Here is a 24,604-nt window from a genome sequence, read left to right on the forward strand (position 1 = left end):
AAATGATGGTTTTAATTCCAGTACCATTTTGTTCTACCAGGTGGGATCCACGAGGACTGGCACAAGTCTCGCCCCCTAGTGGTCACCTATGTGCGACCTGGAGGCCCAGCAGACAGGTATAGGCCACATGCTGTGTATTTAATTAGGAACAGAAACACATGGGAGAGGCCGCAACTATATCGTCCTCCAGAACACTCTCCTCACTGTCAGGATGGCAGAGCTGTGAATAATAATCTATATTAATAATAAATAACACGTTCGACCGGCGTCTTCTGCGCTTTTTCCACCCGGCTTCAATCAGACGACTTTAGAACAATGAGCAGCTATTTTTAATCTGCTGTGTCTGAAGAAATGCAGGCTCAGTCAGAAAGTGGGACAGCTGTGTTATGAAAACTATGTGAGGATGTGATTATTTAATATGTGACTTATTTAATATTACTTGCAGACACAATTTACGGTAGATCCACTGTAGTCACCGCAAACAGATTTAAAGATCAGTAACTAGTATATTGTGATTTGTGTCTATGTACATTGTAAAAAATTTTATAAAATAAAATAAAAAATTGCAACTGATTTTACGATACAATTTACAGTAAAAAAAATGGTAGATCAGTCCCCAGAATTTTGCTGTGAAAAAAAAAGGTTCACGGTTTGTATGTTACATTAATGCACTTAAAAAAAAAAAAAAAAAAATTAAATGATTGTCAATTTTACTATAAAAACTGGCAGTCTATTTGCCAAAATTTTACTAGAAAAATAAAATTCTAAAGGTTCTGATTTTCAATTTACAGTAATTCAGTGTAAAAAACAACAACCTTAAAAATGTTATGGTACAACTCTGCTGCTATTTTTGTTGCATAAAACCAACAGTTTTTTTTGTTTGTTTTTTACAGTGCATTGTGAAAAAAAGTTCATAGAATTTCAGTTAAAATACTGGAAGATTTTACTGTAAAAATAAAAGTGGCGCCTTTTTTTAAATTTTCAACTGTAAGTGCAACGTTTTTTTGGTTTTTTATACCGTACACTAATTTGTATTTGTATTTTACAGTAAAAGACTGGCAGCTCAGTCACCAGACTTTTACTGGAATAAATTAGATAGTTCCGATTTTCATTTTACAGTAATTCGGTGAAAAAAACACCAAACATTTTACAGTAAAATTCTAGCGGCTGTGCTGCCATTTCTTTTACATAAAACATACCAGTCAGTGCAGTCTGATAAAAGGTCAGAAGATTTTACTCAGACGTCAGAATTTTACTGTAAAACAGTGCATAATTTTACAATAATGCACTGTGAAAACAACGACCGTAACTTTTACAGTAAAACAATTCAAGTATTTTGGTGTAAGAATGACCGAAGATTTTATGGTAAAATGTGAAATCAATAGGGTTTTTTTTTCCTTACAATTGTCACAAGGTGTTGATGACGAACCCCAAGATGCAGAGAAGGCAGGCTTTGTGCAGGAAAACATGATTTAATGTCCATGAAATAAAGAAAACACAAACCCAGAACTTGAAGACAGGAAACCAGGAACTCTGGAAAAAACAAACAGTCCACAGTAGTGATGGGTCCGGCAACACCGATGCATCGGCGCATGCGTCGAGCTCATAGAGCAAAACCCTGTGTCGGTGCGCGTACCGCTTTTAGAAAGTCACGTGACCAATCATGAGCTGTTTCGGTCACGTGACCGATACATGAACTGTGTCGCACTGACGCCTCCTTTGTGCCCTGGGAGCGGGTCTTTTCTACAGCCGGAGAAATAATAACTAAGAAGAGAAAACGTCTAAAATTTAATACGTTGGAAAAACTGTTTTTTTTAAATAAAAATGTGTAAAAAAAAAATTAAAAATTAAAAAATAAATAAAATTCCTAGTCCACAAGCATCCTCATTCACAACACGTTCTTTTACATTTCCATGTTAGGATACATGTTCACATTATTTATTGACTGTATCTAAAAAAGATAAAAATATATTTTTATTTAAATGAAGATATGAAATAATCCTTAATAAAATACAATGACTTGGTTTATATACTAGGTCATAAAATCAGTGTCAGTTGAGTCGGTCCATAGGTTGCCTGTAGGGATTTTTAATGTCCAGCAGATGTCAGTATTTAGTGACACAGTATCGACACAGTATCAATACAGTTTTGCAATGTGTCGAAACGCTTCATGACGCCTCATCAACCCATCACTAGTCCACAGCATTCAGCTTACAGCTACACTGACATCGACAATACTCCAGCACAGACTGGATGGCAAAGCAGGTTTAAATAGCAGCTGGCTGATTGACACCAGGTGTGGCCAGGTGCCAATCAGCCACAGCTGAGGGAAAACAGCACTCAGGGAGAAAAGCAGGAAACAACCAAAATGAGAGCGCTGACAGGAAACAAAGACAAACAGAGGAAAAACTAAAACATAACCAAATTGTCAGGGATAAGCCTGACAACAATGTATGTATTTGTATTATGGCTTGATTGTAGTGGTACAGTAACAGTGCTCCTAGTGTTTCTTTAATTTTGCACATGGTCCATGTACACTATATTGCCAAAAGTATTTGGCCACCCATCCAAATGATCAGAATCAGGTGTCCTCATCACAGGTGTATAAAATCAAGCACTTACGCATGGAGACTGTTTCTACAAACATTTGTGAAAGAATGGGCCGCTCTCAGGAGCTCAGTGATTTCCAGCGTGGAACTGTCATAGGATGCCACTTGCGCTCCTAAATATTCCAAAGTCAACTGTCGGCTTTATTATAAGAACATGGAAGAGTTTGGGAACAACAGCAACTCAGCCACGAAGTGGTAGGCCACGTAAACTGACAGAGAGGGGTCAGCGGATGCTGAAGCGCATAGTGCAAAGAGGTCGCCGACTTTCTGCAGTCAGTTGCTACAGAGCTCCAAACTTCATGTGACCTTCCAATTAGCCCACGTACAGTAGCAGAGAGCTTCATGGAATGGGTTTCCATGGCCAAGCAGCTACATCTAAGCCATACATCACCAAGTCCAATGCAAAGCGTCGGATGCAGTGGTATAAAGAACGTCGCCACTGGACTCTAGGGCAGTGGAGACGCATTCTCTGGATTGATGAATCACGCTTTTCCATCTGGAAATTTGATGGACGAGTCTGGGTTTTGAGGTTGAAAGGGAAACGGTACTTTTTGGACTGCATTGTGCCGAGTGTGAAATTTGGTGGAGGAGCAATTATGGTGTGGGGTTGTTTTTCCAGGAATTGGGCTTGGCCCCTTAGTTCCAGTGAAAGGAACTTTGAATGCTCCAGGATACCAAAACATTTTGGACAATTCCATGCTCCCAACCAATTGTTCCCTCTAATGTTTCATGTGTGTGAGCAAACGCACAAACTCCCTGAGCATTCAGTGGAGCACATGTGAGCAACATCAGACGTGCACACTGTGGCTACACCAGCGTCACACCTGTCCCAAACCTGACATCATAACAATTTAAATGTTTTATTAAAATAATTTTCTGATATAAGTGATTTTGCCCCCTTACAATGACAATAACAAAAAAACATGTTTTGTATGTCTGGCTGTGGGTCCTGCCTTTACAGTAAAAGAACTGTTACCCCTTTCAGAGATTACATTTAGTTCCTGTAACTTTCTGTCCGTAAAATACATCTTTTTATTAGCATTTATGAAATCTAGTGACAATATTTCATGAATAATATCCTTAGATTAACATTCTTAATAAATGGCAGTAAAATAAGCACACATCTGATTGTGGAGTCAGAGTGTTACAACCTGGCATTTGTGTGGCGTTGGGGTTGTCCGACTTTTTTTGTGGCCATAAACGCAGCACTGGCTAAGTGCCATGAGTGCGTGTGTTGGTGCAGGTGAGCGAGCAAGCGGCTTCTGTTGGTATGACGGATGACAAAGTTGGTTTAAGCCTGGTTTGTATGGCAGAAAATTACCAGTTCTTGTTTTTGGTGTGGTTACAAACAGTTTTGCTCAATAAAGTGATTGATGGACTTCCTGTCCTTAAAGTGTCTCGACAGACGATAATTGAACTGTGTTGACAAAGATTGTTTTATTCATTGGGGCCACTCTTGTTGTCACCTGTCACTCACAGAGTTGCATTGCAAAATCATACAGAATAAATTGCAATATGTTTATTTTGATTAAAGTTCAGATGGGATTTTTGATTTCCTGCGCGGCATTAATTTGCAGTGCGCTGAGGACGCGTGAGCGGTGCGCAATTGCGCAGGCGCGCACCTTAGAGGGAACGTTGCTCCCAACCTTGTGGGAACAGTTTGGAGCGGGCCCCTTCCTCCTCCAACATGACTGTGCACCAGCGCACAAAGCAAGGTCCATAAAGACATGGATGACAGAGTCTGGTGTGGATGAACTTGACTGGCCTGCACAGAGTCCTGACCTGAACCCGATAAAACACCTTTGGGATGAATTAGAACAGAAACTGAGAGCCAGGCCTTCTCGACCAACATCAGTGTGTGACCTCACCAATGCGCTTTTGGAAGAATGGTCTAAAATTCCTATAAACACACATCACAACCTTGTGGACAGCCTTCCCAGAAGAATTGAAGCAGTAATAGCTGCAAATGTTTATATGTGAGTCAAAGCACATGGCCAAATACTTATGGCAATTTAGTGTATCTTAGGAGTGGCTACGGCCTTAGAGTCTTTGCAGTGGAGTCGCTTCACCTCAAGGAGAATTTAAGCAAGGAAAATTGCCTCTAAAATGTGGGTCAGTTGAGAGGAAATGAGACGTTCATGCTGCTTTAGATCCCATTTATGTGCCAGTTGAAGGAAACGTAATCCGCAGCATCATGCAGTTGCAGCAGCGCCCGCACTTCCACTGCAAGCTCACAAGGCAAAAAAAAAAAAAAGCCATTATGAGTTTTGGCGGGCCAGAAAGACCTTGATGAGAAGAAGTCTTGAAATGGAGAGAGAATGACTAGAATGTCACTGAAGTCATAGTGGTCTTTTGAAGGATTGTTCCAGTCTGAGGAACATTTTAAATCTAGTCTTGAGGGCAGGAGTGGAGAAACATAATGAAAACAGCTGTCAGTATGAAGCAGTGCAGTTGTACAATAACAGCAAAAAAAGCTTTTTAATACAGCTCATTATAGTTTGTGTGCGTGCATGTGTGTGTGTGTGTGTGTTTGCAGGGAGGGCACATTGCGTCCTGGAGATCGTCTCCTCACTGTGGACGGCGTGCCGCTGCACAACGCCAACCACAGCGACGCCCTCAGCATGTTGGCTCAGTGTGGACAGGAAGCGCTGTTCCAGATCGAGTACGACGTCACTATTATGGGTGAGCATGCACACACCCATCACGTTCACATACTACCAATAGAGTCACCCTGGGAACCTATTGTACTTTACGGGTGGAAAAAAAAAACTTACAAAGGCATGGTGAGAAAATACAAGCACTACACCACGGGTGTCCAAAGTCCTGGCCCCTAGCTTAATATTTTGTTGCTCCACATCATAATTTTTCAGAACATTAGAGATGATTAAGGCCACACATGTTTGCAATGTAACAAAAAATAACATAGGAATAAGTTTGCTCCAACAATTTGCTTACAACAATGTCCTGACAGCTCTACCCCAAAGATTGTCTCATTCCACAGGAAGATGGACCATTAATGTTTTGCTATCAGCCATATTGTCACGCAGGGCGGTCGTTCACCAGCCATGTTGAACAACAATAACAACATCAACATTTGTGAACATAAATCTTAGAGGCATAAATAGGTACATTTAACACCTAGCATGTAGAACTGAACAATCCACCTATGCATATTACTATTACTATTACCTAAATAATGGTACAGTGGAGAAGAAGACGTCGATTAGCCTTAGGCGTGTTTATTAGCACGAGAGTGTGACGTGTGTGATTAACCAGAATATGTGGGGTGCAACTAGGTGATGCGTTTAACTGGAGAGTGTTACCGGCAAGTGTTGGAGGTGCGTGTTGCGAAGAATGCAGAAGTCTAGAGAGGGTGAGGCAGGCTCGAAGTCCGTGGGCAGGAGAGAGATCGAGGGCAGGAGAGAGGCGTCAAGGTCCGTGGGCAGGCGAGAGGTCGAGGTCCGGGAAGGTAGCAAGAAGTCCACAGGAGTCCAGGGAGACAAGACGCACATCTCGAATCCAGGGAACAGAGAGAAGCTGCGGGACGATGACACAGGACACAACACAATGAGCACAGAGGAGGGGAAACACGGAGAGCGTGTAGGCACATGGAAGGAGAGCTAGAGACGTTTGGGCTTACTGTACAATACAAGTAGCTACGTTCTGGCACTGGGACGCAGGACGGGCTGGTCTCAATAGTGTGCGGCGTCCTCATCAGTGTCAGGTGCGTTGATTGCAGAGTAAGAGCAGCCGCGGCTGGAGAGGAACGCCCATGGGCGTGTCCAGAGGCGCGCACTGAAGAATGTGCGGCGGCAGGTGCTTGAGCTGTAACAGCCAGGATGTTATGTAATCGTTAGAGGTTAGTTAGGTAGTTAGTAGGATATGACAGACTTCATTCCACAATAAGGAATGTATGTGGTTGCAGTGCAGGTGCAGTGAACTTATAAGAATATGGATAAAACCCATGAAAACGAGAGTGTGATGGTACCGGGTAGAAGGAGACGGCACTGAGGGTTGGAGAGCGTTTAGCCTGGGGCGTATTTATTCAAAAGGAAAATTCTATATTTCTATATAAATATATATATATTATTATATATATATATAATTTACATAATATATTATATTGTATAATATATTATGATATTATATTACATATTATATATTATATTTTATATATCAATATATGTATATATCAGATGTGTATGTAACCAAACAGGAAATGAGTGTCAGACTATGTGTAGAAGTTAACTGGAGGGTTTTACCGTAAGTGTTGGAGGTGCGTGTTGAGAGGAGCGGTGCTGTCAGACAAGGGCAAGGCAGGCAGGGTTTGTCCAGGGGCGGAAGCGTGGTCGGGAGGCAGGAGAGAGTCGTCGTAGTCCGGGGGCAAGCGAGGAGTCGAGAACCAGGAAGCACAAGGAAGACAGGGAAGATCCAGGAGCGCACGACACACAGCGTGACTCGGGGACGCATACAGGGAGCTGCGGGGTGAGGGAGGACACGACAATTAGCGCAGGGAACAAAACACAGAGATCAGGATCAAAAAGGCAACTAGGAAGCTGGAGACGAGCTTACGGTACGATGTACAGATTGCTACGTTCTGGCAAAGGATCTCTGGTGGCGGTTGTTTAAGTAGCCGTCCCTCTCATCAGTGCCGGGTGTGTTGATTGAAGATGGAACGCAGCTGCCTGTAGCAGCTTGAGTGACGCGCGCTAGCGCGCTAGCACGCTAGCGCGCTTGGAGGTGCGCTCAGCGCGGCTCCCAGATGATTGCGCACTAGTGTGCGTCTGGGCCGTGACAGTACCCCCCACCTTATGCGAGACTCCAGACGAGCTACGGGGTGCATCCGGGTTGGCATGGTAAAAATCTTCTAGAAGAGAGGGGTCCGCGAGGTAGGAGGCCGGCACCCAGGATCGGTCCTCCGGTCCATAGCCTTCCCAGTCGACCAGGTAGACCAACCCTCTATCCTGCCGACGAACCCTGAGGATCTCCTTAACTGTCCAAACCTGATCACCGCTATTGAGGACCCTGGGAGGAGGGGGGGCAGGGGTGGGGGGTGAGAGAGGGCTGATAGACACAGGCTTGATTTGGGACACATGAAAACTTGGGTGGATCTTCATGGAAGATGGGAGAGAGAGACGAACGGCAGCGGGGTTGACAATGGCGTTGATGGGGAAAGGTCCCACGTAGCGGGGTGCCACACAGGGAGCTGCGGGGTGAGGGAGGACACGACAATTAGCGCAGGGAACAAAACACAGAGATCAGGATCAAAAAGGCAACTAGGAAGCTGGAGACGAGCTTACGGTACGATGTACAGATTGCTACGTTCTGGCAAAGGATCTCTGGTGGCGGTTGTTTAAGTAGCCGTCCCTCTCATAAGTGCCGGGTGTGTTGATTGAAGATGGAACGCAGCTGCCTGCAGCAGCTTGAGTGACGCGCGCGCTAGCGCGCTAGCGTGCTAGCGCGCTAGCGTGCTAGCGCGCTAGCACGCTAGCGCGTGCTTGGAGGTGCACTCAGCGCGGCTCCCAGATGATTGCGCACTAGTGTGCGTCTGGGCCGTGACAGAGAGGGAAACATCGAAGAACATAAAGTACAAAAGAGCACTCTTACGTCTTGGCATGATAGATATGGCAGCTACGTGATCCCAAAATGCAGAAAGGGCAAGAGGCATGTGAAAATAGACAGTCCCTTAAAGGCCTACTGAAATGAAATGTTTTGATTTAAACGGGGATAGCAGATCCATTCTATGTGTCATACTTGATCATTTCGCGATATTGCCATATTTTTGCTGAAAGGATTTAGTAGAGAACATCGACGATAAAGTTCGCAACTTTTGGTCGCTGATAAAAAAAGCCTCGCCTGTACCGGAAGTAGTGTGACGTCGCAGGTTGAAAGGCTCCTTACATTTCCCCATTGTTTACACCAGCAGCGAGAGCGATTCGGACCGAGAAAGCGACGATTACCCCATTAATTTGAGCGAGGATGAAAGATTCGTGGATGAGGAATGTGAGATGGAAAGACTAGAGTGCAGTGCAGGACGTATCTTTTTTCGCTTTGACCGTAACTTAGGTACAAGCTGGCTCATTGGATTCCAGACTCTCTCCTTTTTCTATTGTGGATCACGGATTTGTATTTTAAATCACCTCGGATACTATATCCTCTTGAAAATGAGAGTCGAGAACGCGAAATGGACATTCACAGTGACTTTTATCTCCACGACAATACATCGGTGAAGCACTTTAGCTACAGAGCTAACGTGATAGCATTGTGCTTAAATGCAGATAGAAACAAAATAAATAAGCCCCTGACTGGAAGGATAGACAGCAGATCAACAATACTACTATCAGGAGACACCGAACCAAACACTGGACCTGTAACTACACGGTTAATGCTGTGCCGCCTGTCGAAGCCTAGCAATGCTGTTGCTAACGATGCCATTGAAGCTAACTTAGCTACGGGACCTCGTCAGAGCTATGATAAAAACATTATCTCTCCACCTACGCCAGCCCTCATCTGCTCATCAACACCCGTGCTCACCTGCGTTCCAGCGATCGACGGCGCGATGAAGGACTTCACCCGATCATCGATGCGGTCGGCGGCTAGCGTCGGATAGCGCGTCTGCTATCTTCAAAGTCCTCCTGGTTGTGTTGCTGCAGCCGGCCGCTAATACACCGATCCCACCTACATCTTTCTTCTTTGCAGTCTCCACTGTTCATTAAACAAATTGCAAAAGATTCACCAACACAGATGTCCAGAATACTGTGGAATTTTGCGATGAAAACAGAGCTGTTTGTATTGGGATACAATGTGTCCGAATACTTCCGTTTCAACCATTGACGTCACGCGCAAACGTCATCATACATAGACGTTTTCAACCGGAAGTTTCGCGGGAAATTTAAAATTGCACTTTACAAGTTAACCCGGCCGTATTGTCATGTGTTGCAATGTTAAGATTTCATCATTGATGTATAAACCATCAGACTGCGTGGTCGGTAGTAGTGGGTTTCAGTAGGCCTTTAAAAGGTATGCCAGGCAGAAAACAAAAATGGAGTACACTGGTGTGCTGAAGTAGCAGTCACCTTAACAAAACAGAGAACCTAGCTAGCACAGCTAGGAAAAAGCGATGAGTGCAAAAGAGCAACTAACATGGAGTAACGTACAATGAACCACCTCTGTGACGGGGTGCTGGCATATATAGCATACAGATGAGTGTTGGTCATCTTACTTTAAAAAAGTAATTAGTTACAGTCACAAATTAATTCCTCCAAAAAGTCATTGAGTTAGTAACTCATTTACCTCATTGTAAGAGTAATTAGTGACTCAGCAAAGTAACAATGACGTTATTTTTCATTTTGTTATTTTATACGCTATTACGTTCAATTACATATTTAACGTCAAATATGTTTAAATTAACTGATTGAAGAATAAAAACACTGTATGTATACAGTATTTTAGAATGTGACAGGAACAGACCCAACAGCAGCTGGCCAGACCTATGGGAGCAGACTCAGTCCTAAGCTGCTCACCAACCCATGGCCAATTTCTCGTGTGCTCGGATTAGTGAGAATCCGTCCAGGTAGACCAAAGTTTCTTATGCAGGCTCATCCAGCCAGGACTCCGTGAGGCTTGTCAGTCCCGCCGTAGAGAGGAAGGACATCCTCCATGACAACCGATAGTAGACACGGCACAAACCTCAGCCCTCTGTCCCGACGCCCAATGCATGTCTCTTCTACCTCATCTCCACTGGAAACTCCAGCCTCTCCACGTGGACTGCAGTGTGGGAGAGAGCCAGCAGCTCGTCTCCGGTGCAAACAACCGAGCCATGGCCAAAAGGCTCCCCCAAGGCAAATCCAAAAGTCCACAAAAAAAGCACCAAAAAGCAGCGCAGAAGTCAGGAGAGTGCCACCCCTCGTTGCGCAATCCCACATAAAAACCAAAAAAATCACATAAAAACAAGAGGGAAACATCAATGAACACAATAGAACACAGGTGTCAAACTCAAGGTCCGGGGGCCAGATGTGGCCCGCCACATCATTGTATGTGGCCCGCGAAAGCCTGGGAAAAATGGGTGTTAATAAAATAGTTCATTTTTTTTACTAAATTCAAATAATTATTTTGATTTTGACAGGAAAAAAATGTGTATCTTCTAAACGTTATCTAATCATGGCATATATTACATTATCATATAGTGTATTACAAATTTTTTTTAGTAAAGATAACATTAGTTTCTACATGAAAAAATCTAATAATCAAGTGCATGGCAATGGTGTAATAATATGAGGCATTTATATTATGCATCCATCCATTTTCTACCGCTTGTCCCTTTTGGGGTCGCGGGGGGTGCTGGAGCCTAACTCAGCTGCATCCGGGCGGAAGCCGGGGTACACCCTGGACAAGTCGCCACCTCATCACCGGGCCAACACAGATAGACAGACAACATTCACACTCACATTCACACACTAGGGCCAATTTAGTGTTGCCAATCAACCTATCCCCAGGTGCATGTCTTTGGAGGTGGGAGGAAGCTGGAGTACTCGGAGGGAACCCACGCAGTCACCGGTAGGACATGCAAACTCTACACAGAAAGATCCAGAGCCCGTGATTGAACTCAGGACTACTCAGGACCTTCGTATTGTGAGGCACATGCACTAACCCCTGAGCCACCGTGCTGCCTGCATGTATATCAATGCTGTGAAATCATATTTATTTTTTAAAAGTCAGATCAATTTGAATTTTGATTGATCACAGGTTATTGCCTGCATGCATAATTTAAATTAATTTTAAAAAAGCGGCCCTCTGAAGGCAGCCATTACTGCAATGTGGCCCTCAATGAAAACACGTTTGACGCCCCTGCAATAGAAGATAAACAGTAGAACAGAGCTCCTGCAACCAGCAGCCACTACAGAGGCACCATCTTGAAAAATTAGATAGTTATTAAACGATTAAACAATTTATTTCCCATGAATGAGTTTTAGTCCAAAACATGCAATATAACACAGTGCCTCCAGGAATTCACACACATTTTATGCCACCTTGCAACATTCCCTGCACATTTTGGCCAGTCAGAGGCTTTTGCCAATCAAATTTGACCGACATTGGATTAGCTTGTGAACGTAAACAATAGCCAATATAAAAAGTATTTTTGCACATGTAAAAATTATTTTTACAATTTTGAAATGTCCAAGAGTCAGGTGTTACGATAAGAGCGATCCATGCTGGGATCGAACCAGCAGTGCTGACCGCTCAGCCACCGTGTTTCCCTTCAGGAAATGAACACGCTTTGAACACTCTATTCAAGTATACAAACTGCTGCACCTCCAGTCACCAATCCGTAAAACTGCTCAAGTTTGCGGATGACACCACCCTCATCGGGCTCATCTCAAATGGCGATGAGTCCGCCTACAGGAGAGAGGTGGACCGGCTGACGTCCTGGTGCAGCCTCAACAACCTGGAGCTGAACGCCCAGAAAACAGTGGAGATGATCATGGACTTCAGGAAAGTCACAGCCCCACCATCCCCCCTCACCCTGATTGACTCTTCCACCCCCATCCCCATTGTGGACTCCTTCCGTTTCTTGGGCACCACCATCACCCAGGACCTCAAGTGGGAGCAGACCATCAGCTCCCTCATCAAGAAGGCCCAGCAGAGGATGTACTTCCTGCGGCAGCTGAGGAAACTTAAGGTGCCGACCGAGATGCTGGTGCAGTTTTACTCAGCCATCATAGAGTCCATCCTGACCTCCTCCATCACAGTGTGGTTCCCCGGCGCCACAGTCCAGGATAAGAATAGACTGCAGCGCATCGTACGTGCTGCTGAGAAGGTGATTGGCTGCAAGCTCCCATCCCTCCATGACTTGTTCTCCTCCAGGACCAGGAGGCGTGTGGGTCGGATCACAGCTGACCCTTCTCACCCTGGACACAAACTATTCTCCCCTCTACCCTCAGGCAGGAGACTACGCTCCATCCAGACCCACACCTCCCGCCACCCGAACAGTTTTTTCCCCTCGGCCATCAGACAAATGAACAATAACTCCTAACAGTAGCTCCTTGAATTCCTTGAATTCCTTGAATTCCTTTTAAGTCTATCTGATAGCTCAGTTACAGCTCTTTTTATTACCAAATATGTGTTATAAGTGTTTTATGTTGCACGATTGCACCAAGAAAAATTCCTAGTTTGTGAACCTGTTCTCAAACAATGGCAATAAAACTATTCTGATTCTGCTTCTGATTCTGATATTGTATCTTCAATAATCATCAGACACGCTGACCAACGCCTCGGGGCCTCTCCTAGTGGAGATCGCCAAGTCGCCGGGGGCAACGCTGGGCATCACGCTGACCTCTGCCAGCCATCGTATCAAGCAGGTCATCGTCATCGAGCGGGTCAAGCCTGGCAGCGTGGTGGACAGGTAGGCGCCATCGCACACCCAGGGAGACAACGTGTTTGTTATGAGGTGTGTGTTCTTTCAGGTGCGGAGCGTTGCATGCCGGAGACCACCTGCTGTCCATTGACGGGACGTCCACAGAGCACTGCACCGTCTTGGAGGCCACACAGCTGCTGGCCAGCACCACTGAACTGGTCAAACTGGAGATACTGCCCTCCCATCAGACCCGGCTGACTGGGAAACTACATGACACTGGTAACCTATAAAAATGTGTGTGTGCATGTGTTGTGTGTGTGTGTGTTTTAAAGGCTGTCAGGGATACATCTTCAAGCTCTTTTTGTGTGCTAGATGAGTTTGATGAAGCCAATCAGCAGCTTTGTGTGTGCAGCACAATTAGCGCCAGTGGATTTGGAACGCTGCTGCTTGATCCACACTTAATACCCTCCGCTTATGTTTTGACAGGCTCATTGAGCACATACACACACACACACACACACATACACGACACCCAAGCATTAACACTATTCATTTTAAACATGTGCAAGTTTAACCAACTTGAGCGTTGACCATCAGTGCAGTGTTGTCTTATGCAACATCAATGTGTGACAGCTAAATAATAAGCATTAATTCAAACAGGACTATTGAAGTCCTGCAAAAAGAAAAATTATCTTTACAGAAGACATTTAAAGCACAGAACCAAAGAAACTGAACACAAATATAAAACGTATAAAAATAAGTTAACACAAATAATAAAGCACAGCAAAAGAACATATTACTGTAACCTATTAGAACAACATAAAAATAGCATCCAGGGTACGTGGAAAGTTTTGAATGGTATCATTAAAAAAAACATGACAAATAAGGAACATCCAAGCTATTTCATAGAAAATAATCAAACTATAAATGACCCTAAGGAAATAACGGATGCTTTTAACACCTTCTTTGTGAATGTTGGACCTAATTTAGCAAATGAAATTGTACAACCCGAAAACAGTGTCAAATTTAATGAACATACCATTCAAAGCAACTTAGAATCGTTTTTTATTTCCCCCGTCCATGAAAGTGAAATCACAGAAATTGTAAATTCTCAAGAAAACAAGAAGTCAACAGACTGCTGTGACTTGGACTTTTCTCTGATCAGGGAAATTGTTGATTGTATAGCTGTTCCCTTCACTTATGTATATAATATTTCTTTTATAAAAGGTGTTTTCCCAAAGAAAATGAAAACGGCAAAAGTTATTCCCATCTTCAAAAGTGGAGATAAGCATCAGTTCACCAACTATAGGCCTATTTCTATACTCTCACAATTTTCAAAAATCCTTGAAAAATGATTTGTGTCAAGATTAGACAGTTTTATTGACAAGCATCACTTGCTAAGTGAACACCATTACGGCTTTCGACCAAACAGGTCCTCTTCCATGGCAGTGATGGAACTAGTTGAGGAGGTAACCACTGCAATTGATAAGAGGGAGATTGTTGTTGGCGTTTTTATTGACCTGAGCAAGGCCTTTGACACCATCGATCACACATTGCTTTTAAACAAAATGCAGAGGTATGGTTTTAGAGGTCTTGCTCATGATTGGTTGAAAAGTTATCTTGGTGGCAGAGAACAGTACGTGCATATGAATAATGTAGATTCAGATAAAAAGATTATAACACATGGAGTACCCCAAGGTTCTGTATTGGGACCAAAATTGTTTTTATTGTACATTAATGATATCTGTAAAATCTTTAAAAAACTCAACTGTATTCTCTTTGCTGATGATACAAGTCTGTACTGTTCTGGGCAAGACCTTGGCCATCTCTTAGGGACTGTAGAGAGTGAACTCCACATACTAAAGCAATGGTTTGATGCCAATAAACTATCAATCAACCTAAATAAAACAAAATATATATTTTTTGGAAATAGGAAAAATAACAAACAGTGTCATATAAGAATTGATGATATGGAGATAGAAAGGGTGTATTCAACAACATTTTTGGGAATCCATAAAGATGATAAATTAAATTGGAAACTGCACATAAATATACTTAAGACAAAGATGGCCAAAAATATTGCTATGTTACATAAAATAAAAAACTCCGTAAATCAAAAGGCTCTTATCATGTTATATAATTCTTTTGTACTCCCTTATCTTAATTATTGTGTCGAAATCTGGGGTAACAATTACAAAACAAACATTAAATCTATATTCTTACTTCAAAAGAAAGCGATTAGAATTGTAAATTATGCAGATTATCATGACCATACCAATGCTCTGTTTATTAAATTAAAAACATTAAAACTGCACGATCTTGTTGACCTCAACACTGCTATTGTGACGTACAAAGCTCATAACCACATGCTGCCTGGGTGTCTACAGGAGAGGTTTAAACCCAGAGAGAATCCCTATGACCTCAGAGGTTCAGCTGTCTTCCAGAAAGCTAAGATAAGAACAAGCTTAAAAAGTAGATGTGTTTCTGTCAGGGGGGTTCAACTGTGGAACAGCTTGGATTATTCCTTAAAATGTTCCAGTTCTATTCACACATTTAAAAAACACTTTAAGACCAATGTCTTGAAAAAATATATCACTCTAGAATCAACACAGTAGTTAATACTATGATCAATTTTAATTCAAATACTAAATGTGGGTTATAAATAATAATGGAAGTACAATTGTTTGTATATAGTATATAAATTGGTACAAAGGTTTAACATGTCTACAAGGATATTTCACATGCCTTTACTGTGTATATAGTTGAACTGTGTTTATGTTATGTATAATGTGTATTTATAATATGTTGTACAGTGGACATTCAATAATTTTCGGAAGTTTATTTTGTACTTGACATTGTTTATAGGGTTAGGCGCAATAAGTGTTCAACTTCAGCCTAAACCCTTTCGGTCTGCAACATTTTCATTTTCAATTTAAGAATGTACAACTGTTTGTTTATTTTGTTGACGATTGACCGAAGAATAATAAACTTGAAACTTGAAACTTGAAACTTGACTAGGCTAAACAAATATTATGCATAATTAAAGACTAATTTGTGTGTTATTAGTTGTATTCAACTTCAGCTTTTTTTGTTACATATTGCATTTTTGCTCATTTGTTTTCAATTTTTGCTTGTTTCTTTGACAACTACAATGTACCACGGGTCCATAAAAAAACAACCCGCGGTACGAAAATGGCCCCTGGGCCGCACAATGGACATCCCTGGAATTGTAAAAGGAGTTATTTCCAAACGAAAAGAAACGACTCCAGGTTATTTCTACTTAGCGCTATAGCGAGTCGAAGTTACACACGTGTGGAAGTGTTCTGCACGCTTTCACACACATTACTTAAAACAGAATCAATTTATAACTATGTGTTATTTAACCCATAAGGTAATTGAATTATGAACAAAATTATTCTCTAATAAATGTCATCAATTACCAGGGCAAGTAATTATTTATAATATATCTTTTTTTTAATCCTTCTCATACTGTATCTTGCATATGCAGTTGATAGATGTTCCACGAGAGCAGAGTGTGTGAGTGTGTGTCTTTGAGGGTCCAGGGAGATTAGCATTGGCGGCGTTTAGCTCAGCACTAAGTGAGTGACTGGTCAACTGTGTTCACTGCACGTTGTTATGCCATTAAAAAGTGTTTTGGTGGCTGTGTCTCTCCTTGTCTACAAACGGGGTATTGTAGCATTACATGATTATCACTTTTTTTTGTTCATTATTCCCTCATGGTAGTAGCAGTATTTGTGTATGTGCATACTTACACGTTGTTAGGTTTTCTGTGTGATGCTGCCTCTTCCTAAATGGCATCAATTCAATTAGGAGTGTGACGGTGGCTCTATCTTGCACTATTGAAGAGCTTGTTTCTAAAGGGCAGCTGCTGTTCTTTTGACGCTGTCTTGTGGAAATAAAAGTGCCCCCAAAGTAGCGTTCCACGCATCAAACGTATCAGAAACAGCATTGTGACGTACGTAAAAGTAATGAATTAGATTACCCGTTGTAAGACAAAGTATTTATTATTATGTTAAGGTGTTATTCCTCACACAGGCCAATAAGTGTTTATAATAGTGATGGGTCAAATGATACTGAAGCATTGGTGCATTATGAAACACAAAAAGTGATACTCTCTCCCTTGATGCCTCGACGTGAGTGTCACTTGTGATGGATACAGCTACTGTGTCATTTTGACTGTGAAGCCCCAAGATGTGTTTATCAGGAAGTGCTTCTTTCAGCTAACAAGGGACAGCTCGTACTAAATAAAGACAAAGTGGTGTGCGGTTGTTTTCATCTTTTTCTTCAATCCAAATGGAACTGCACAAGTGTGGGATAATTTTGGTCTTATAGCGCCAAATGAGGTCAATTTTGTTAATTGACCAGAGTTGCACGTTTCATATTCTTTTCTGCACAGCTATTGATTAGAAAAAATATTTGCATCTGTTAACTATTGATTTTATTTGCAGGACCATTATGAAACACTAACACCGTATCAGTGCAGTGTCAATACAGGTAGTGAGTGTGCCATATACTCACTGAGGATTCATTTACCCATCACAAGTGTATGCTGTCCATGTGTTTGTGGTACTTTATCTAGATATTTACCAACAATGTCATGCCTTGGTACTGTATTTTCCGGACTGTAAGGCGCACTTAAAATCTTTTTTTTTTCCTCAAAACTGTAAGGAAAAAGTTAAGTTGAGCTTACCCACCTGGAAGCAATTTTATTTGGTACATGGTGTAATGATAAGTGGGACCAGTAGATGGCAGTCAAACATAAGAGATAAGTGTAGACTGCACCGTCTGATGTGCTTCAACATACGAGTATTTGTATGGTGCGTGTATAAGTTAAAACATATTATCTGGCGTTTTGTTTCGCAATATTATGCAAAATCAACGTTTCTTACCTTCTGGAACCTGCTGGTCTGTATTTGGGATCTGCATAAATCCTGAAAAATTGCGCAGGTCCGCTTTTGTAGTATGTGCCGAAGCCGTAGACGATAAGCTGCTTCTTTTTCTCTATCTTCTTGTTATGGGACATTCATCCTCTGCTGTTGCCATTTCTAATATAAAGTAGTGTAAAGTTCTTACTTATATCTGTCAGTAAACTCACCATGAAAGTGCTAAAACATACCGGTGTAGTGAGTTTACATTATTCACCCAAGGAACTTTAGTTATTAGAGTTCCGGTCTGACGTTTTTTCACGGGACACATTTCCGGTGTTGTTTTTTCCGGATGAGGAGATGCTGCTCCGTTATTGATTTAAGTAAAGTCTGAATGTCATTAAAACAGTTAGCTCCATCTTTTGACACTTCTTCTACTCCCGTCCTTGCACGCTACACCGCTACAACAAAGATGACGGGGAGAAGACGCTGCCGAAGGTGAGCCACGTAAAAAGAAAGCCCACAAAACGGCGCATCTGGAAGTGACTGTCAGAAAGCGGCTTGAAGATGATCTGCATGTAAAACATAATCTATACAACATTTTGACCAAAGAACCACCATTACATGTTATGTACACCACAAAGAAGTGTTTTAAATTTAAAAAAAATAACAATAATATGAGTCCTTTAATGTGCCCTATAATCCAGTGCGCCTTATATATGGAAAAAGATCAAAAATAGACCATTCATCGGCAGTGCGCCTTATAATCCGGTGCGCCTTATGGCCCGGAAAATACGGTAACTTGTAATAAAATACATGAATAAACTTAAAGCAATATATCTGTCCTTGCCCTTTTGCAAGTGTTAAATGAAAGTGTCACTAAGAAAGGAAGTCAAACATTGGCGGTCATATTGAAAATATGCACGTTATCTCCACTTGCACACAGGCAAAGGTCATCTGCTTCCTTTGTGTTGTGACACCAAATTAATCAACCCTTCCCTCATCTAATTGTTTTATTAACAAAGTCAGGGTTAGTGTATGTGTGTGTGTGAGTGTATTATTGTGTGTATATCCATGTCAATGTGTGAATCCCTCCCGTGTGCATCGCTTTGCATGAGCGCCGCCACTTCCTGTTTGCCTCCTCCGCCGTTGTTTGCTTGTCATCATCCGCATCCCTCGCGGGGATTAGCAGTCAAAACCTTCCTTCTCGTCTCCCCGCGTCCCGCCGGCTGAGATTAGGCAGCTACTGCGTAGAGACAAAAAAAAAAAAAAAGTACTCGCTTAGACGAGTGTGACAAGACGGGCCGGCTTATAGACTCCTGGCTGCAGATAAGAGAGCCGAGTGAGGAATTACGCGTCAAGCAGCCAAGCTCGTCAGGATCTTTCCGGTGCAGAGTTCCCCCCAGTCTAGTCACTCCACGGGCTAATATACTTTGTGACAATATCTGAATGTGTCTTCTTTGGAGAAATCTTGTTCAATAAGTTCAATTTCCTGTTCTATGGCTATGATTGTTATGGAAGATTACCTAGGCTCTTGAAAGGAGACAATACTGACCACTCCAATCCCTTTCTAAAGCAGGGGTGTCAAACTCATTTTAGCTCAGGGCCCGCATGGAGGAAAATCTGTGCACACGAGGGTCGGACTATTAAAATCATGGCATTAAAACAAAAAAAGTAAAGACAACTTCAGATTGTTTTTATTTGTCTTACTTTGGCCAAAAATAAAACAAACACATTCTGAAAATATTACAATAAAAATATAGAAAAAAAATACCGGCAGCGTTAAAGTTTAGATCCATTAAGGAAAGAAGAAAGTAAATATATGTTTATAACTAAATACATTTACATATGCATAAAAATTTGTTTTCTTTTGTATTATTTTTTAAATTAATTAAGTAACGTTTATGACAAACTTTTTTCCAAAACACAATATAGAATGTGAGATATAACAGGATAATGCATACATTTATCATTTATTTTCAAAACATTACAAAAAAGTGGGACCGCAAAAATGTACTGTGGGACCCCATTTTGAAAATTCCTAGAGCCAACACTGATGGAGTATTGGTGCGTGCAAAACAGCAGCAGGCGGCTGTGGCCTGTGGGCCGGTTCTAATACTAATCAAATATCATCCCGGGGACCATAGATATCGGGCCTTGACTTTGACACTCCTGTGCTAATCCCTAAATGGCAAGTGTTTTTTTCATTTACTGTATGGTAAGGGCCCTGCGATGAGGTGGCAACTTGTCCAGGGTGTACCCCGCCTTCCGCCCGATTGTAGCTGACCCCTGCGACCCTGAAGGGAATAAGCGGTAGAAAATGGATGGATGGATGGATGTATGGTAAGGCCCTGTAAAAAAAAAAACTAAAAAAAACCCCATAGAGTTAACAATAAAAATTGACAGTCAGTCGGCAAAATGTTACCGTGAAATAATGGTGCTACCGTTTTTCAATTCACAGTTTTTTTTTGTTTTTTTTAAATACAGTAAAATTCTGGTGATTGAGCTGCCAGTTTTTTACCGTAAAAATTTACAAATTACTTTTTGCAGTGTATGAGAGTACTAGGACTATGTACTACATCTGTTTTTGTGATGTAGAGTATGTATTGCTATTATTACCTCCTAATATAATTGTTGTCATTGCTTTGTCTGTCAATCAGTCAGTTGTTAGTTAGCAAAATGAGCGGATTTTCATGAAGCTTTCAGGAAAAATCTGGATTATTTCTAATATGTTACTTTATGTTCACGTTTCTGTGCGTGTGTTTGCTAGCAGCCCTACAGAGACAAAGACAGTAGATGACTGACAAGAGGGTCCACTCTGTTCCTCTTGGCCTGCTTTGGATGACGCAAAAAGATACGCGAGGAGTTTCATCAAGCTTTTAGGAAATGTCGGAAATGGGAAAATCGATTACGTTTTGGAGCTGATCCGGATCATTTCTACTTCGATACCTTAGGTTTATGTTATGACATTCAGCTTGCAAACAGCTAAAATTATGTACAAAGCAAACTATAACCTGCTACCCAAGAATGTGCAACACTTCTTCTCAACAAAAGAGGAGAAATATAACCTTAGAGGAAAATCTCATTTAAAACATGTGTATGCTCGTACAACACTTAAAACCTTTAGCATATCTGTTAGTGGAATTAAATTGTGGAATGGATTAACCAAAGAAATCAACCAAAGCACCAATGTGATTCAGTTTAAGAGACTGTTCAAACTACAAGTGTTCACAAAGTACACAGAACAAGATTTATGATGAACATCTTGAACCCGTTTTTTTTTTTTTTTTTTTTATTGAGACGAAGATTATTTATGTATTTCATATTTGTTTACTCACTATGGTTTATTATTTGTGTATTATTTATTTGGTCACTGTTATGTTACAGATAACAAAGAAATGGGATAAAATTGCTATGGTATGAAAAGGGGTAGGATTATATAGGCTCAGCTTCTTCCTACTCCTTTTCGGACGTGCTGTACTGAAACAGCTGGAAATATGTGATGAGTTACATTGTATTGTATGCATGTTCGAAATAACCTGAAACTGAACTGAACTGAACTGAACTGAACTGAACTGAACTTTTGTGTTTGTGTGCTTGCGGTCCCGCCTCCACCCACAGAGACAAAGACAGTAAATGGCTGGCAAGAGGCTTCACTCAGTTTTTTCATTTCATAGATAGGTCTAAAGTTATGGTTGGATTTAGAGTAGACTTTCAGGAAATTTAAAAAATGCAATTAGGAGCAAGTGATACATTTTGGGGCTGGATTTATTGGCTTTTCTTACTATTGGGCGGTAGGGCCTGTTGGAGGTTGGCACTTTCCGAGTGTTTTTCTACGTCATACTGGGATCTTGCTACTATATCATCACACGTTGTTGTCATTGTATGTGTGTGTTTCAGTGAAGGTCCAGAAGTCAGACCACCCGCACTCCTGGGACCCCTGTGTAAACTTCCTCCCTTCCACAAACTCCTCCCACTACAGCACAAGCTCCACCCTCCACAAATCTTGGACCGCCTCCAACAACAACGCCATCAACAACAACCTCGACTACTGCAAGTGTGAGATTGCACACACACACAAACACACACACACACACACGCCGACATTTTTTAAATTTTGTCAGCGAATGAACTTAATACTAACAAAAGCTCCTAAACTGGAGATTTAGCACCACCTTCTGGTGGTTCCATGCCGAAGTGAACGCTTCTCTCTTGTGTGCAGCTCTGGTGTCGGCCAGTTTTTCTCCAGGGTCCACATCGGGCCCCAGCAGTCAGAGCGCCAACACTCTGCCTAGGCAGACTGTCCCCATGAGCCCCAGAAACTCGCTGCTCAAACGCAGACACAGAAAGAAGGACCACAAAAGCTCTTGTGAGCGTCACTCAAACGTCTTTGCACTGACACTTGCGTTGTTTTAGCCCCCTAAGACCCAAACTCTTGTATGGCATGCATTTTTTATTTATCTTGCCTATTTAGGCTCTTTGGAGCCTAATGAGTGTAAAAAAAAAATAAGTTGAAAGTTGCCATCTGAAGTTTTGGATGTATTTTCAGTTATCTAGACTAGATAACTGAAAATACATCCAAAACTTCAGATGGCAACTTTCAACTTATTTTGTTTTCTATACTAGATAACTGAAAATACATCCAAAACTTCAGATGGCAACTTTCAACTTATTTTTTTTTTCCATCACATGTTAGTAACTAGATAATCTAGTTACTAACATGTGATGTGGGATACTCTTCCTCCGCCACTTATTAGCAGTACAATGTCCTTGTAAGTGGAAACCTGGGTCTTGTAGAAGAACATTCTTTATTTAGGTCTACACAACCAAAAATATGATGTCCACATATGTGGACGCCAGGTCCTAGGAGATCAAATCTACAAAACCCACAACCAGTGAAGTTGGCACGTTGTGTAATTCATAAATAAAAACAGAATACAATGATTTGCAAATCCTTTTCAACTTATATTCAATTGAATAGACTGCAAAGACAAGATATTTAATGTTCGAACTGAGAAACTTTTTTTGAAAATAATCATTAAAGGCCTACTGAAATGAAATTTTCTTATTCAAATGGGGATAGCAGATCCATTCTATGTGTCACACTTGATCATTTCGCGATATTGCCATATTTTTGCTGAAAGGATTTAGTAGAGAACATCGACGATAAAGTTCGCAACTTTTGGTCGCTGATAAAAAAAGCCTTGCCTGTACCGGAAGAAGCGTGACGTTGCAGGTTGAAAGGCTCCTCACATTTCCCCATTGTTTACACCAACAGCGAGAGCGATTCGGACCGAGAAAGTGACGATTACCCCATTAATTTGAGCGAGGATGAAAGATTTGTGGATGAGTAACGTGAGAGTGAAAGACTAGAGTGCAGTGCAGGACGTATCTTTTTTCGCTTTGACCGTAACTTAGGTACAAGGGCTCATTGGATTCCACACTTTCTCCTTTTTCTATTGTGGATCACGGATTTGTATTTTAAACCACCTCGGATACTATATCCTCTTGAAAATGAGAGTCGAGAACGCAAAATGGACATTCACAGTGACTTTTATCTCCACGACAATACATCGGCGAAGCACTTTAGCTACGGAGCTAACGTGATAGCATCGTGCTTAAATGCAGATAGAAACAAAAGAAATAAGCCCCTGACTGGAAGGATAGACAGAAGATCAACAATACTAACAAACTCTGGACCTGTAACCACACGGTTAATGCTGTACCGCCTGGCGAAGCCTAGCAATGCTGTTGCTAACGACGCCATTGAAGATAACGTAGCTACGGGACCTCGACAGAGCTATGCTAAAAACATTAGCTCTCCACCTACGCCAGCCCTCATCTGCTCATCAACACCCGTGCTTACCTGCGTTCCAGCGATCGACGGCGCGACGAAGGACTTCACCCGATCATCGATGCGGTCGGCGGCTAGCGTCGGATAGCGTTTCTGCTATCCAACTCAAAGTCCTCCTGGTTGTGTTGCTGCAGCCGGCCGCTAATACACTGATCCCACCTACAGCTTTCTTCTTTGCAGTCTCCATTGTTAATTGAACAAATTGCAAAAGATTCACCAACACAGATGTCCAGAATACTGTGGAATTTTGCGATGAAAACAGAGCTGTTTGTATTGGGATACAATGTGTCCCAATACTTCCGCTTCAACCATTGACGTCAGACGCAAACGTCATCATACCTAGATGTTTTCAACCGGAAGTTTCCCGGGAAATTTAAAATTGCACTGTATAAGTTAACCCGGCCGTATTGAAATTGGTTTTCTGAAGTGTTCCTGAGCCCATGTGGTGATATCCTTTACACACTGATGTCGGTTTTTGATGCAGTACCGCCTGAGGGATCCAAGGTAACGGGCATTCAATGTTACGTGCAGTGATTTCTCCAGATTATCTGAACCTTTTGATTATATTACAGACCTTAGATAGTGAAATCCCTAAATTCCTTGCAATAGCTCGTTGAGCAATGTTGTTCTTAAACTGTTGGACAATTTGCTCACGCGTTTGTTCACAAAGTGGTGACCCTCGACCCATCCTTGTTTGTGAATTACTGAGCATTTCATGGAAGCTACTTTTATACCCAATCATGGCACCCACCTGTTCCCAATTAGCCTGTTCACCTGTGGGATGTTCCAAATAAGTGTTTGATGAGCATTCCTCAACTTTTTCAGTCTTTTTTGCCACTCGTGCCAGCTTTTTTGAAACATGTTGCAGGCATCAAATTCCAATGAGCTAATATTTGCCAAA

General features: G+C 41.8%; 1 protein-coding gene across 4 annotated transcripts in view; it reads left to right on the plus strand.

Moving 5' to 3' along the window:
- The window catches only part of LOC133652298 (glutamate receptor-interacting protein 2-like), a 400,480-nt gene that overhangs the window by 353,098 nt on the left and 22,778 nt on the right, over positions 1–24,604 (plus strand). For all 4 annotated transcript variants that reach the window (XM_062050915.1, XM_062050888.1, XM_062050898.1 and 1 more), the window contains exons 6-11: positions 41–116; positions 5,146–5,291; positions 12,864–13,011; positions 13,073–13,242; positions 21,750–21,908; positions 22,072–22,218. In XM_062050915.1, the coding sequence (XP_061906899.1) occupies positions 41–116; positions 5,146–5,291; positions 12,864–13,011; positions 13,073–13,242; positions 21,750–21,908; positions 22,072–22,218 (846 nt within the window). The remainder of the gene's footprint in view (positions 1–40; positions 117–5,145; positions 5,292–12,863; positions 13,012–13,072; positions 13,243–21,749; positions 21,909–22,071; positions 22,219–24,604) is intronic.

The sequence above is a fragment of the Entelurus aequoreus genome, linkage group LG01 (assembly GCF_033978785.1).
Source record: "Entelurus aequoreus isolate RoL-2023_Sb linkage group LG01, RoL_Eaeq_v1.1, whole genome shotgun sequence".
In the NCBI taxonomy this organism is placed as follows: domain Eukaryota; kingdom Metazoa; phylum Chordata; class Actinopteri; order Syngnathiformes; family Syngnathidae; genus Entelurus; species Entelurus aequoreus.